A 12,651-nucleotide genomic window follows, 5' to 3' on the forward strand; every position below is an offset into this window, starting at 1 on the left:
CTGAACGCAAGCAGCGTACGCTATTCTGTGTCAGCCGTGCTGCACAGATGCGCTGTTTTCGTTCAAATCAAAGCGTAAATGCACATAGAAAACGTATCCTTGTGTCGCGGCTGACACAGAAAAGCATACGCTGCTTGCGTTCAGTAGTTATTCTCCAAAATGGTGCTACGGTGATGCGGAGAGACACAGAGGAGACGAATTGTTGAATAAAGTCATTATTTTTGTATTCTTCGCATACAAAAAGTATTCTCGTCACTTCATAACATTACGGTTGAACCACTGATGGCAGATGGACTATTCTGACGATGTCTTTCATACTTTTCTGGACCTTGACAGTGTAATTTACTTGGCAGTCAATGGGACAGTCACAAGCCTCCCGGTTTTCATCCAAAATATCTTACATTGTGTTCCGAAGATGAACGAAGCTTTTAGGGGTTTGGAACGACATGGGGGTAAGTAATTAATGACAAAATTTTCATTTTGGGGTGGAGTATCCCTTTAAGCTTTCCTCAACCTTATATTAAAATCATTCAAATTAACTAAATTTTGGTCCAAAATTAACAGCTGCACAACAGACCATAAATGAAACAATCATCCTGTTTTTCCTCATCCACAGATGTATGACAACATAGCAGCATTGCGTTTTGATACGGGAATGAATGGAGAGATGGTGGCAAGTGCAATGGTTTCTGCCGAGGGGGAGGTGATGGAGCTCAAACTGCCTGTTCCTGCAGAGGGCCGTGTGGAGGACTGGATGACTGGAGTGCTGCTGGAGATGAGGAGAACCAACAGACTCATAACCAAAGAAGCTATTTATTTCTACAACCACCGAAAGACTAGGTGAGGACATGCACTAAACCATCATGAGTCAGTGCTATCAATAAAAATTTCTGATTGAACTTGCTTGTCTGTCTGATTGAAAGAATTTGTGGAAATTTTATAATGTGGCCTTCTAACTGCCCGTCAGGGTGGACTGGATGCTTGACTACCAGGGAATGGTGGTGCTGGCGGCAAACCAGGTGTGGTGGACCTGGGAGGTGGAAGACATCTTCAAAAGGATGAGTCAAGGAGAAAAGCAGGCATTGAAACAGTATGCAAAGAAAATGCACAAGCAGATCGATGACCTGGTGAGGCGCATCACACAACCCTTAAAGAAGAATGACAGACGGAAAATCAACACTGTGCTCATTATTGATGTCCATGCTAGGGATATTGTGGACACTTTTGTCAGAGATAGGTAATATACAAAGACTTTACAGTCACTTAAAACCTCCAATTGGTTGCAGTTTCCTTCCTAACACACACTTTTTCTGTGGGCAGTATCACAGATGCCCGTGAGTTTGAATGGGAGAGTCAGTTGAGATTCTACTGGGTTAAAGAGCCTGATGAGTTGTTTGTGCGGCAGTGCAGTGCTCAGTTCTCCTACGGCTATGAGTACATGGGGCTGAATGGCCGGTTGGTCATTACTCCCCTAACTGACCGTATCTACCTCACACTTACTCAGGTACTCTGACAACACAGTTGTCTGGCTCTAAATGGCCTGTTTTGTATGTGCATGTCTTATTAATACATGGTATCATGTATTGTCAGGCCTTGTCTATGTTCCTGGGTGGAGCACCAGCCGGTCCTGCGGGTACGGGGAAAACTGAATCCACTAAAGATCTGGCTAAAGCTTTGGGGCTTTTGTGTGTGGTCACCAACTGTGGAGAGGGCATGGACTACATGGTAAGAGATGTGCTGCTTTGTATTCTTGTGGAAGCAGTGACACATTTTTGTTTTCCAGAATTCTTTGATAAATAGAAAGTTCAAAAGAACAGCATTTATTTGAAATAGAAATCCTTTGTTAAAGTTTAGATGTCTTTAATGTCACTTCCCGATCATTTAAATGTGTTATTAAATTAGATTTTGATTTCTTATCCTCTAGGCTGTTGGGAAAATCCTTTCTGGTTTAGCTCAGTGTGGAGCCTGGGGCTGTTTTGATGAGTTCAACCGCATTGACGCTTCAGTGCTGTCAGTCATCTCCTCCCAGATCCAAACCATCCGAAACGCTCTAATGCTGCACCTCAAGAGGTTTCATGTGAGTTTGTTAATGGAATATTTTTTCTGAGCCACTAGTCAAATACTGAAAGATAATTGTTGTAATTATTTCAGGCTCTGAGTGTCTTGTGTTTTTGTGTTGTTAGTTTGAAGGTCAAGAAATCAGTCTGGATAGCCGTATTGGGATCTTCATCACGATGAACCCTGGTTATGCTGGCCGCACAGAACTTCCCGAGTCAGTGAAAGCTTTATTCAGACCAGTGGTAGTCATTGTACCGGACCTGCAGCAGATCTGTGAAATCATGCTCTTCTCTGAAGGCTTCCTCATGGCTAAGGTGGAGACTCCTTCTTTGTGAAAATGAAGGCTGGGCTTTCAGTAGATTAAATGAAGTAGAAAATTCAGTCATCATTTACTCACCCCACAAGTCCCTCCAAACCATAAGTATTTTGTTCATCTTCAAAACATAAATGAAGTTCTATCATGACAACATGACATAACGCTGCTACACAAATAGCATATAAAATAACCCGTAGCAGATCTATACAGGTGGAGCTGGAGAAGGTGGAGGGTTTCAGAGGAACTCTGAAAGCACGCTGCAAAATGCTCAAGTGAATGCTAACCAACCATTTAAATGTAAAGCAGCAAGCTCATTGGCTGCGTATGCAACATGAACCAATCAGCTTGTGCCAAGTCTTTTAATGCTTAGAATATCATCACTTTACGTTAAGGACCCATCAGCCTGTGCCATGTAGAGTTTCATGACAGAACTTTGCATATATTTTTAATGAAACCTAAGAGATTTCGGTGACTCCATTAAAAGTACATGCAACCAACACTTGAATGCTTCAAAAAGGTTTTATTAAAAATATACAAGTCTTATGGCTTTGGAATGACATAGGGGAGAAGTATGACAGAATTCATGACAGAATTTTAAATTTAGGGTGAACGATCACTTTAAAATATATGTCTTTGTAAAGAAAAATAAACTAATATGTGTAAGTGTTTTGTTGCCTATTTTGTGTGGAAATACAGCAATACAAAGCTGTTAAGACATTTCTACTGGTCAGTCACAAAAATTCTTAGATTCATTTTCTAAGATGGTTTCAATAGAATCTCACAAAAGCGTTACTAATTAGAATAAATATAAATATAGAATAAATTATGGAATTTTTTAAAATCAAAAACATGCACATGAACATTGAACAACGGTCCTCAGACCTCAGTGGTTTTAATTGTGTAAACAGGCAAACAGAAAACTAATTTCATAAATGATTTACTTGCAGGTTTTGGCAAAGAAGATGACAGTGCTGTACAAACTAGCACGGGAGCAGCTGTCTAAACAGTCACACTATGACTTTGGGCTTAGAGCACTGAAGTCAGTGTTAGTAATGGCAGGGGAGCTAAAGAGAGGTTCACCTGATCTCAGTGAGGTACTGATCTCTCTGCATCATCCTTTCCTCCTCCAACCCACCTCAGTGAACTATAGTCACAAATGTACTCCTGTTTTCTTTCTCTCCTTTTCTCCTTTCTTTACTCCCACTAGGATGTCGTTTTAATGAGGGCTCTTCGAGATATGAACCTGCCCAAGTTTGTATTTGAGGACGTTCCTCTGTTTTTGGGCCTTATCTCAGATCTGTTCCCCGGGATTGACTGCCCACGTGTGCGTTACCCCAGCTTTAATGACGCTGTAGAGGCCACCTTGCAGGAGAATAAATGTATTGTGTTGCCCAACCAGGTGATTCTTCCCTTCAGAACTCATTCTCAGTGGATTGTAATGATTAAGTGTACTGATTCATGACTAAATTGTGAATGTAGGTGGACAAAGTGGTGCAAATGTATGAGACCATGATGACCAGACACACAACCATGGTGGTTGGACCGACAGGAGGAGGGAAATCTGTGGTGATCAACACACTCTGCCAATCACAGACTAGGTCTTTGTCTACTCATAAACAATATATACTGTATATATATATATTTAGTATATAAACAGAATGTCTAGAAATTCTGCTACATGTTCACAAACAAGTTGTTCTCCCAGGCAAGTACACATAACTGTTACATTTTATCTGTAGGTTGGGCCTGCTGACCAAAATGTACAGCCTGAACCCTAAAGCGATGAGTGTGATTGAGCTGTATGGAATCCTGGATCCGGTCACCCGAGATTGGACTGATGGGATACTATCTAACATATTCCGTGACATCAATAAACCCACAGACAAAAAAGAAAGGAGGTGAAAGTCAAGGCTTATAATGAATATTTCATCTACAATACATCTATTTTAAATCAAAGTCATGTAACTGAACAGAATTCTACCATAACCCTGGCTTGGCTTCACAGGTATATCCTGTTTGATGGAGATGTGGATGCTCTATGGGTGGAGAACATGAATTCAGTCATGGATGATAACAAGCTTCTCACGCTGGCTAATGGAGAGCGAATTCGCCTACAGAGCCACTGTGCTCTGCTCTTTGAGGTATCATGTAAACCCTTCATATTGTCAAAGTAAAAGAACTCAATGTAACTGTTGTAGGCTTGCAAACATATGTGATGTGTTTTAGGTTGGAGATCTGCAGTATGCCTCCCCTGCTACTGTTTCTCGTTGTGGAATGGTGTTTGTGGACCCCAAAAACCTTCGCTATGCTCCCTACTGGGAAAAATGGGTCAACAGCAGAGCCCTCAAAGTAAGACTATTTCTATGCTGCCCTTAACTTAGCCTCAAAATTTCCACTGGCAGTTCTTCAAGCAAGAAGGCTGAGAGCTGTATTTTTAAAAAATATATATATTAGAGATATTCAAGATTATATTTTCAACGTGCCTTTGCTGTGTTAACAGGAACAGGCAGATCTCCGCAGACTGTTTGAAAAGTATGTACCAAGTGCCATTGATATGATAGTGGATGGTATAGTTGATGGTAAACAGACAGAGAAACTGAAGACTGTGATCCCACAAACAGATTTAAACATGGTGAGCGAGTCAGTAGAGACCTGAACAGCGCTACAGTGTAAGGGACCTTTATAGCATGTAGCACAATCCTCTTTTTTCCTTTAGGTGATGCAGTTGTCTGTGATGCTGGAGTCTCTACTGGAGAATGAGGACTTCATTTCTGAGGAGCTGGAGTGTTATTTTCTAGAGGCACTCTACTGTTCGCTTGGGGCTTCTCTTCTGGACAAAGGCCGACAGAAGTTTGACGAGCTCATAAAAAAGTTGTCCTCTCTGAATAGTGTTCATGATGAGAAGGTGCTTGCTGGCCCCGGACAGATTCCAGGTGAGGTGGCAGCAGGGTCCAAAATGATATTTTTTGCCATGCTTGGTAATAGCGGTGAATTAAAGAAATATAAGTGTTTCTTACCACACCTGAAACTGCATGCATAATTTTATAACTTGTTTTAATAATGTATTCTTATTGTGTAATTCATTTATTTTTAATCTTTCATTTAATTTTGCAGTTTACTTGCCAACTCTCTATGATTTTCATTTCGATGGAACCCAAAAGAAGTGGGTTCCCTGGAGCTCCATGGTCTCAAAATACATTCATAACCCTGATATGAAATTCATTGACATCCTTGGTAAAGCAGCTTACTTCTCTTCGCTTCTTCTTTGCGTTTCTGTCCCTTTCTCTCTAAACTTTTTTCCTTCTCTCTACTAATCTATACTACTGGTGAAAAGATTGGAAATACTGAGATTTTTCATGTTTTTGAAATATGTTTTTTATGCTCACCACCAAAAATACAGTAAAAAAAAGTTATATTGTGAAATATAATTGCAACTTAAAATAACTGTTCTCTACTTTAATATATTTTAAAATGTAATTTATTTCTGTGATGGCAAAGTATAATTTTCAGCAGCCATTACTCCTGTTCTCAGTGCCATGTGATCCTTCAGAAATCATTCTAATATGCTGATTTGTTGCTTAAGAAACATTTCTTATTATGATAAACACTGAACATTTTTTGTTTAATGTTTTTGTTGAAATTTGAATACATTGACAATAAAGACATTTAAGATGTTACCAAAAACTTTTGTTACTAGAACTTTCTCTTTATCAAAGAATCTTAAAAAATAAATCACGCTTTCTATCAAATTTTAAGAAGCAAAAACTTTTCAACATATGCATTAGAGACTTCTTTTAAAATCATTAAAAACAATCTTAACGATTCCAAACTTTTGACTGGTAGTGTATTTCTTTTTATTCAGTATGCTTCACTGAAGTCTTGCTTCATCCATTACTCTCTATCAGTCCCGACAGTGGATACCACTCGTGCTAATTGGCTGTTGGAACAGATGGTGAAGGTGAAAAGGCCAGTGGTGCTGGTTGGTGAGTCTGGCACCTCTAAAACTGCCACCATCCAGAACTTCCTGAGTAATCTTAATACAGATACAACTGTAAGTCCATTGCCGTGACTATCACACAAGCTGTTTAAAAATAAAAATAATGCACTCTAGTTGACCTTAATACACAGGATAACAAGATGCACCTTTTCCCAGATAATGATGATCATCAATTTCTCGTCGAGAACAACATCTATGGACCTGCAGAGGACTCTGGAGGCAAGTGTTGAAAAGAGAACCAAGGACACGTATGGTCCTCCAATGGGCAAAAGGCTCCTTGTGTTTATGGATGACCTCAACATGCCAAGGGTAAGAATGGATTTATACCATAGGTCATATCAGAAACTGAGCTTTCACCTCACTGCTCATTATGGATTCACATTTGTTTGATCTCAGGTGGATGAATATGGCACTCAGCAGCCTATAGCTCTTCTAAAGCTGCTGTTGCACAGGGGAGGCATGTATGACAGAGGAAAGGAACTTAACTATAAACTCATAAAGGACTTGGGCTTCATTGCAGCCATGGGAAAGGCAGGGGGCGGTAGGAATGAAGTGGACCCTCGATTCATCTCTCTTTTTAGTGTGTTCAACATCCCCTTTCCTCAGGAGGAGTCCCTGCATCTCATCTACTGTTCTATTCTTAAAGGACACACCAAGGTGTGAGAAATAATTCAGCTCCCAATATCAGAACAAATGAAATGAAAGATTTTAATCAGAATTTTTACTATTGTATTTTTAGTCCTTTGAGGAATGCATTCAAAACATCTGTGACAAGTTAACCTTCTGTACTCTGGAGTTGTACAAAACCATAATTAAGGACCTACCGCCAACACCTTCCAAGTTCCACTATATCTTTAACCTGCGAGATCTCTCCAGAGTCTACCATGGCTTGACATTGACCAATCCTGAAAGGTAAAGAGTTTCATAATTCAAATAAATTAGAAAAAACTGAGGAAGTTCTTTATAGTTTGATGTTTGCAATAATAATAATTGTTGTTGTTGTTATTATTAATCTAATGTAATTAATTTTAATGATATTATTAATATATTGAAACAAATCTAATATACAGAAAATGCTAATAAAAACACAATCAAGATGTAAACTGAAATCATATTTATTTTTTTACTCTCATATTTATTTTTTTACTTTAAGTATTGTTTAGTTTCTGTTAATATATTATAGTTAATAGATTTATTATAGTTAAAGTTATGTTAATATTATATTATATTGGGAGCCTTTGAGTGTTATACTCAAATAGGTTGAGAACCACTGCTCTATACCCCTCTATACCATTTAATACTCTATACCACTATGCTTCACTATTCAACACTATGCAGCGTCTTTTATGACCAGGTTGTGACATGTTTATTTTAATAATAAGCATGTGTTAACTCCCTCACCAGGTTCTGTACAGTCACCCAGTTTGTCCGTGTATGGAGAAATGAATGCTTAAGAGTCTTCCATGACAGACTTATCAATGAAACTGACAAAATTACGGTATGCTTGCTTCCTGTAGCTTATAATAATGTAATAACTTCTATAAATACTATATATAAATATATCTGTAATATTTATAGAAAATATTTTTAAATAATTATTTTTTAAAAGTAGCATGTTACAAAAACCTGTAATTGTCTCCATCTTAAACTAGACAATTATTGTAACATGCCACAACTTTGCTCTCTATAGGTCCAGGGGCATATAAAGAATCTGATTGAAGAGCACTTCAGATCAGACCTCGATTCAGCCATGAGAGACCCCATTCTGTTTGGAGATTACAGAACGGCTCTCAAGTCTGAGCCAAGAGTTCATGAGGATATACTGGACTATGATGCATCCAAAGCTCTGTTCCAGGTGCATAGATGTCTTCATGTTTTATTTACATTTACATTCATGCACTTGGCAGATGATTTTATCCAAAGAAGCATACATTGCATTCAAGTTATATATATATTTTGTTCAATTCGTGCATTACTTGTAAACACCCTTTTCAAAGCAGAAAGTCATTAGTATATCTAAGAATGAACAAACTTGGGAGTCTGAAGCTTTTATTGTTGGTTATAACACGTTTTTTCTCTGACCCCTGTAGGAGATCCTGGAGGAGTATAATGAAAATAAGACCAGGATGAACTTGGTGCTTTTTGATGATGCTCTGGAACACCTGACCATCATTCACCGCATCATCAGGATGGACCGTAGTCATGCATTGCTGGTTGGCGTTGGTGGTTCAGGAAAACAGTCTCTTACAAAGCTTGCTGCCTTCACTGCAGGATATGAGGTAATTCATCAGCTCAATCTGTTTTATATGTAATGTTTCCTGTACTTTTTTCCACTTTTATTTATTTTGTTCTAATTTGGTAATTTAGCTATGTGTTTGTTTATAGGTGTTTGAAATTGTGCTTAGTAGAGGATACTCAGAGACTAACTTGCGTGAGGATCTAAAAACTCTGTACCTTAAATTGGGTATAGAGAATAAGAAAATGGTCTTCCTGTTCACTGATGCCCATGTGGCTGAGGAAGGTTTTCTGGAGCTCATCAACAACATGCTTACATCAGGTATTTAAAACAACTGACTTAATGAAGTTTAATTAATCTATTTACTTTGAATTCCTTTGGATGCAAACATGAACAAATGTCACCGTTTTTTGGATTGTATTAAAATGAAATGCTAACAGCAATTACTGTGTGTTGTCAGGGATGGTTCCAGCACTGTTCCCTGATGACGAGAAGGAATCAGTCCTGAACCAGCTGCGAGATGAGGCTTTGAAAAATGGCTCTGGTCCTTCGAAAGAGAGTGTATGGCAATACTTTGTCAATAAGAGTGCCAACAACTTGCACATAGTGCTGGCCATGTCACCTGTAGGAGACACTCTCAGAACACGTTGTAGGAATTTCCCAGGTGTGTGAACAATGTATCAAAAATTAGGTCTTACTGTTACTTTCAGAGTTTCATATGTTCTTTGTTTTTTTTTTGTTTTTTTCACTTGTGTGTGTTTTTGTGCATCAGGATTGGTTAATAATACAAGCATTGACTGGTTCTCCCCATGGCCCCTTCAGGCCCTACAAGCAGTGGCCAATTCCTTCTTAGGTTTGTCTTGACTAGAGAATTGAATGCAGTTTATAGATATGATCATTATTTTTCAACAGCCAACAACAATGCAGCTCATTCATGCTAGTTTAAGTATTGTGTCTCATTCCAGGTGAGAATCCAATGATCCCAGAGTGTCATTCAGAGGCAGTGATTGCTCACGTGTGCATGGTGCACAGCTCTGTAGGCGAGTATAGTAAACTGTTCCTGCAGACACTCCGTCGCAGCAACTACGTCACCCCAAAAAACTACCTGGACTTCATTAGCACCTACTCCAACCTGCTGGAGGATAAAGATAAATACATACTGGGTAATCATGCTGCATCTGTATCAGTGTTGTTATTGTTAATTAAAACTAAAATAAAAAAAAGAATAAATATTAGAAATGTTGAAACTAATAAAGATGACAAAATCACAAAAAATGACTGAAATTAAAACAAAAACAGAAAATCTAAAAATATAATTCCAAATATTAATAAAGACTATAATAGTATATAAATACTAAAATAACACTAATCTGTATGCACTATCCAGCCCAATATAAACGTCTAGAAGGAGGTTTGGATAAGCTGAAGGAGGCAAGCGGGCAGCTAGCAGAGCTTAACACCAAGCTAGCTGAGCAGAAAGTGGTGCTGGCAGAGAAAACTTCAGCCTGTGAGATCCTTCTAGAAGAGATCTGCTCTAATACTGCTGTTGGTTAGTATAACATCACATACAAGCACTATGGGTAATTTATATCAAGTCAAAAATAGATTGTAAACTCTGTCTCTTTCAGCGGAGGAGAAGAAAGCCTTGGCAGAGGAGAAGGCTAAAGAGATAGAGGAACAGAATAAGGTGATAGTGGTGGAGAAGAAGGATGCTGAGAGCTCTCTAGCTGAGGCTCTTCCTGCTTTAGAAGCCGCTCGCCTCGCCCTGCAAGACCTGGACAAATCTGATGTCACAGAAATCAGGTGGTCACTGTGCTTCTGGACTCTTAACACTAAATTAAAACACAACATTCTCATAAAGTTGTAAATCATATGTAGGACTCTTTTCCATTGTTGAATTTTTAAAAAATACATATTTAATTTGTATTTTTAATTTTATATATATATATAAAACAGGAATATTTTTAGAAAAAGAAAAATAGGCAAAGTGTTTTTCTGGTCTACATGATTTACATGTATGGTTCTGTGCTCATCCTCTCCTCCACCCTCTTGTTTGTGGTATTGTAGATCATTTGCCAAGCCACCCAAACAGGTGCAGGTTGTGTGCGAGTGCATCCTGGTGATACGTGGCTATAAAGAAATCAGCTGGAAGACAGCCAAGGGCATGATTTCAGAGGCCAACTTCCTGCGTTCGCTTATGGAAATGGACTGTGACTCAATCACTGGCAATCAAGTCAAGACTGTCAAAGGTAAACCACCCTCGATGTATTCATCTTGATGCTACTCTGTGATCCCAATGCCATGAGGAGGTGTTTAACTCTTTAACGTAAACCCACCCATGACAATTCTGATGATCTATTGTATTACCTTCTCCTTGCCATTTAACCAGTCTACCTAAGGAACCTCAACACCAGTTTGGAGGAGATGCAAGCCATCAGTAAAGCTGGTTCTGGCATGCTAAGGTTCGTGGAGGCAGTCATGGGTTACTGTGATGTGGCCAGAGACATCAAACCTAAGAGAGAGAAGGTCTGATATGCTTATATAACTGAGACTTTAAATGCATGAATTCAGTTGCGTAAAGTTTATTACATCTCATTTAGCTGAAATTAAATCACAAAATTACATTTAAAGGTAGCTCGTCTGGAGAGGAATTTCTTCCAGAGCAAACGTGAGCTGGAGCGAATCCAGAATGAGCTCAGTGCCATCCAGAAAGAGCTTGGAACTCTTGGAGACAAATATGAGGCTGCCATGACAGAAAAGCAACTTCTTCAGGAGGAGGCCGAGGTCATGGAGAGAAGACTCATTGCTGCTGACAAACTCATCTCAGGCCTGGGATCAGAGAATAAGCGGTCAGCCTACTCATTAAAATCCTAAAAACCTGAATGCAAATGACTCATAGAAGAACCGATTCCTGACATCAAGGCTTAAATTATTCTCTCCAAGCTAAATGAGATTTTAGTCATTAGTCATGTGTTGTATGTCTATCTGCATGTAGCTGGATGGAGGACCTGGAGGAGCTGCAGCAGCGGCGAGTGCGTCTTCTAGGAGACTGTCTGGTCTGCGCTGCCTTCCTCAGCTACGAGGGAGCATTTAGCTGGGACTTTCGCTATGAAATGGTGTATGAGGTGTGGCAGGCAGACGTCCTGGAGAGAGGCATTCCTTTGAGCCAGCCTTTCCGAATAGAAAACCTGCTCACTGATGAGGTGGAGATCAGCAGGTGAGTCACCAAGTGATGTGTAGAAGAATAGAAATCAATTGTCTATTTGTTTGTGATGACGGAAAAACTGTGTGCATTCTCTTAGATGGGGATCTGAAGGTCTTCCTCCAGATGAACTTTCAGTGCAGAATGGCATCCTGACCACCAGATCCAGCCGCTTCCCCTTGTGCATTGACCCCCAGCAGCAAGCCCTCAACTGGATCAAAAAGAAGGAAGAGAAGAGCAATCTGAAGGTTTACGTCATTATATCACTTAATGCTGCTTTGTTTATATGTAATCAATCTTGGTCTATTTTTATAATCAATATTCTGATTTGCAGATCTCATCATTCAATGACCCAGACTTCTTGAAGGGGCTGGAGCTAGCCATTAAGTATGGTTTCCCCTTCCTTTTCCAAGATGTGGATGAATATATTGATCCAGTTATTGACAACGTCCTTGAGAAGAATGTAAAAGGGCCAGAGGGACGTCAGGTTGTCATACTTGGCGATAAGGAAGTTGACTATGATCCCAACTTTAAACTTTACCTCAATACCAAACTTGCAAACCCCAAGTTCTCTCCTGCAGTATTTGGGAAGGCCATGGTTATCAATTACACAGGTGAGAGCAAACTTTTTATCAAACCAGTTGACACCAGGTCTCAACACCTGGAAGTATACAACACTCACAATTTATCACAAATGTATTCACACTGAGTCCAGTGCCAATTTTTTATCATTATTTTAATTACTGTTTTAAAAAATCACCTAGTTTTAACATTTAGTCATTTAGCAGACGCTTTTATCCAAAGCGACTTACAAATGAGGACAATAGAAGCAATCGAAACGA

At 39.2% G+C, this 12,651-nt stretch overlaps 1 protein-coding gene across 1 annotated transcript in view; it reads left to right on the plus strand.

Moving 5' to 3' along the window:
* Window positions 1–12,651, plus strand: part of dnah10 (dynein axonemal heavy chain 10) — a 33,697-nt gene that overhangs the window by 12,958 nt on the left and 8,088 nt on the right. The window contains 34 exon segments of the mRNA XM_016477512.1: window positions 617–840; window positions 968–1,237; window positions 1,321–1,504; window positions 1,591–1,725; window positions 1,925–2,077; window positions 2,184–2,372; window positions 3,322–3,468; window positions 3,582–3,773; window positions 3,854–3,972; window positions 4,114–4,272; window positions 4,380–4,515; window positions 4,601–4,723; window positions 4,875–5,006; window positions 5,091–5,307; window positions 5,489–5,608; window positions 6,280–6,425; window positions 6,528–6,680; window positions 6,768–7,028; window positions 7,111–7,283; window positions 7,776–7,869; window positions 8,062–8,226; window positions 8,462–8,650; window positions 8,757–8,928; window positions 9,068–9,271; window positions 9,380–9,460; window positions 9,573–9,770; window positions 9,995–10,156; window positions 10,236–10,410; window positions 10,675–10,856; window positions 10,997–11,133; window positions 11,239–11,456; window positions 11,603–11,824; window positions 11,910–12,057; window positions 12,144–12,423. Coding sequence (XP_016332998.1) covers window positions 617–840; window positions 968–1,237; window positions 1,321–1,504; window positions 1,591–1,725; window positions 1,925–2,077; window positions 2,184–2,372; window positions 3,322–3,468; window positions 3,582–3,773; window positions 3,854–3,972; window positions 4,114–4,272; window positions 4,380–4,515; window positions 4,601–4,723; window positions 4,875–5,006; window positions 5,091–5,307; window positions 5,489–5,608; window positions 6,280–6,425; window positions 6,528–6,680; window positions 6,768–7,028; window positions 7,111–7,283; window positions 7,776–7,869; window positions 8,062–8,226; window positions 8,462–8,650; window positions 8,757–8,928; window positions 9,068–9,271; window positions 9,380–9,460; window positions 9,573–9,770; window positions 9,995–10,156; window positions 10,236–10,410; window positions 10,675–10,856; window positions 10,997–11,133; window positions 11,239–11,456; window positions 11,603–11,824; window positions 11,910–12,057; window positions 12,144–12,423 — 5,860 coding nt within the window.

This window comes from Sinocyclocheilus anshuiensis, unplaced genomic scaffold (genome assembly GCF_001515605.1).
Source record: "Sinocyclocheilus anshuiensis isolate Anshui unplaced genomic scaffold, SAMN03320099.WGS_v1.1 scaffold1495, whole genome shotgun sequence".
In the NCBI taxonomy this organism is placed as follows: Eukaryota; Metazoa; Chordata; class Actinopteri; order Cypriniformes; family Cyprinidae; genus Sinocyclocheilus; species Sinocyclocheilus anshuiensis.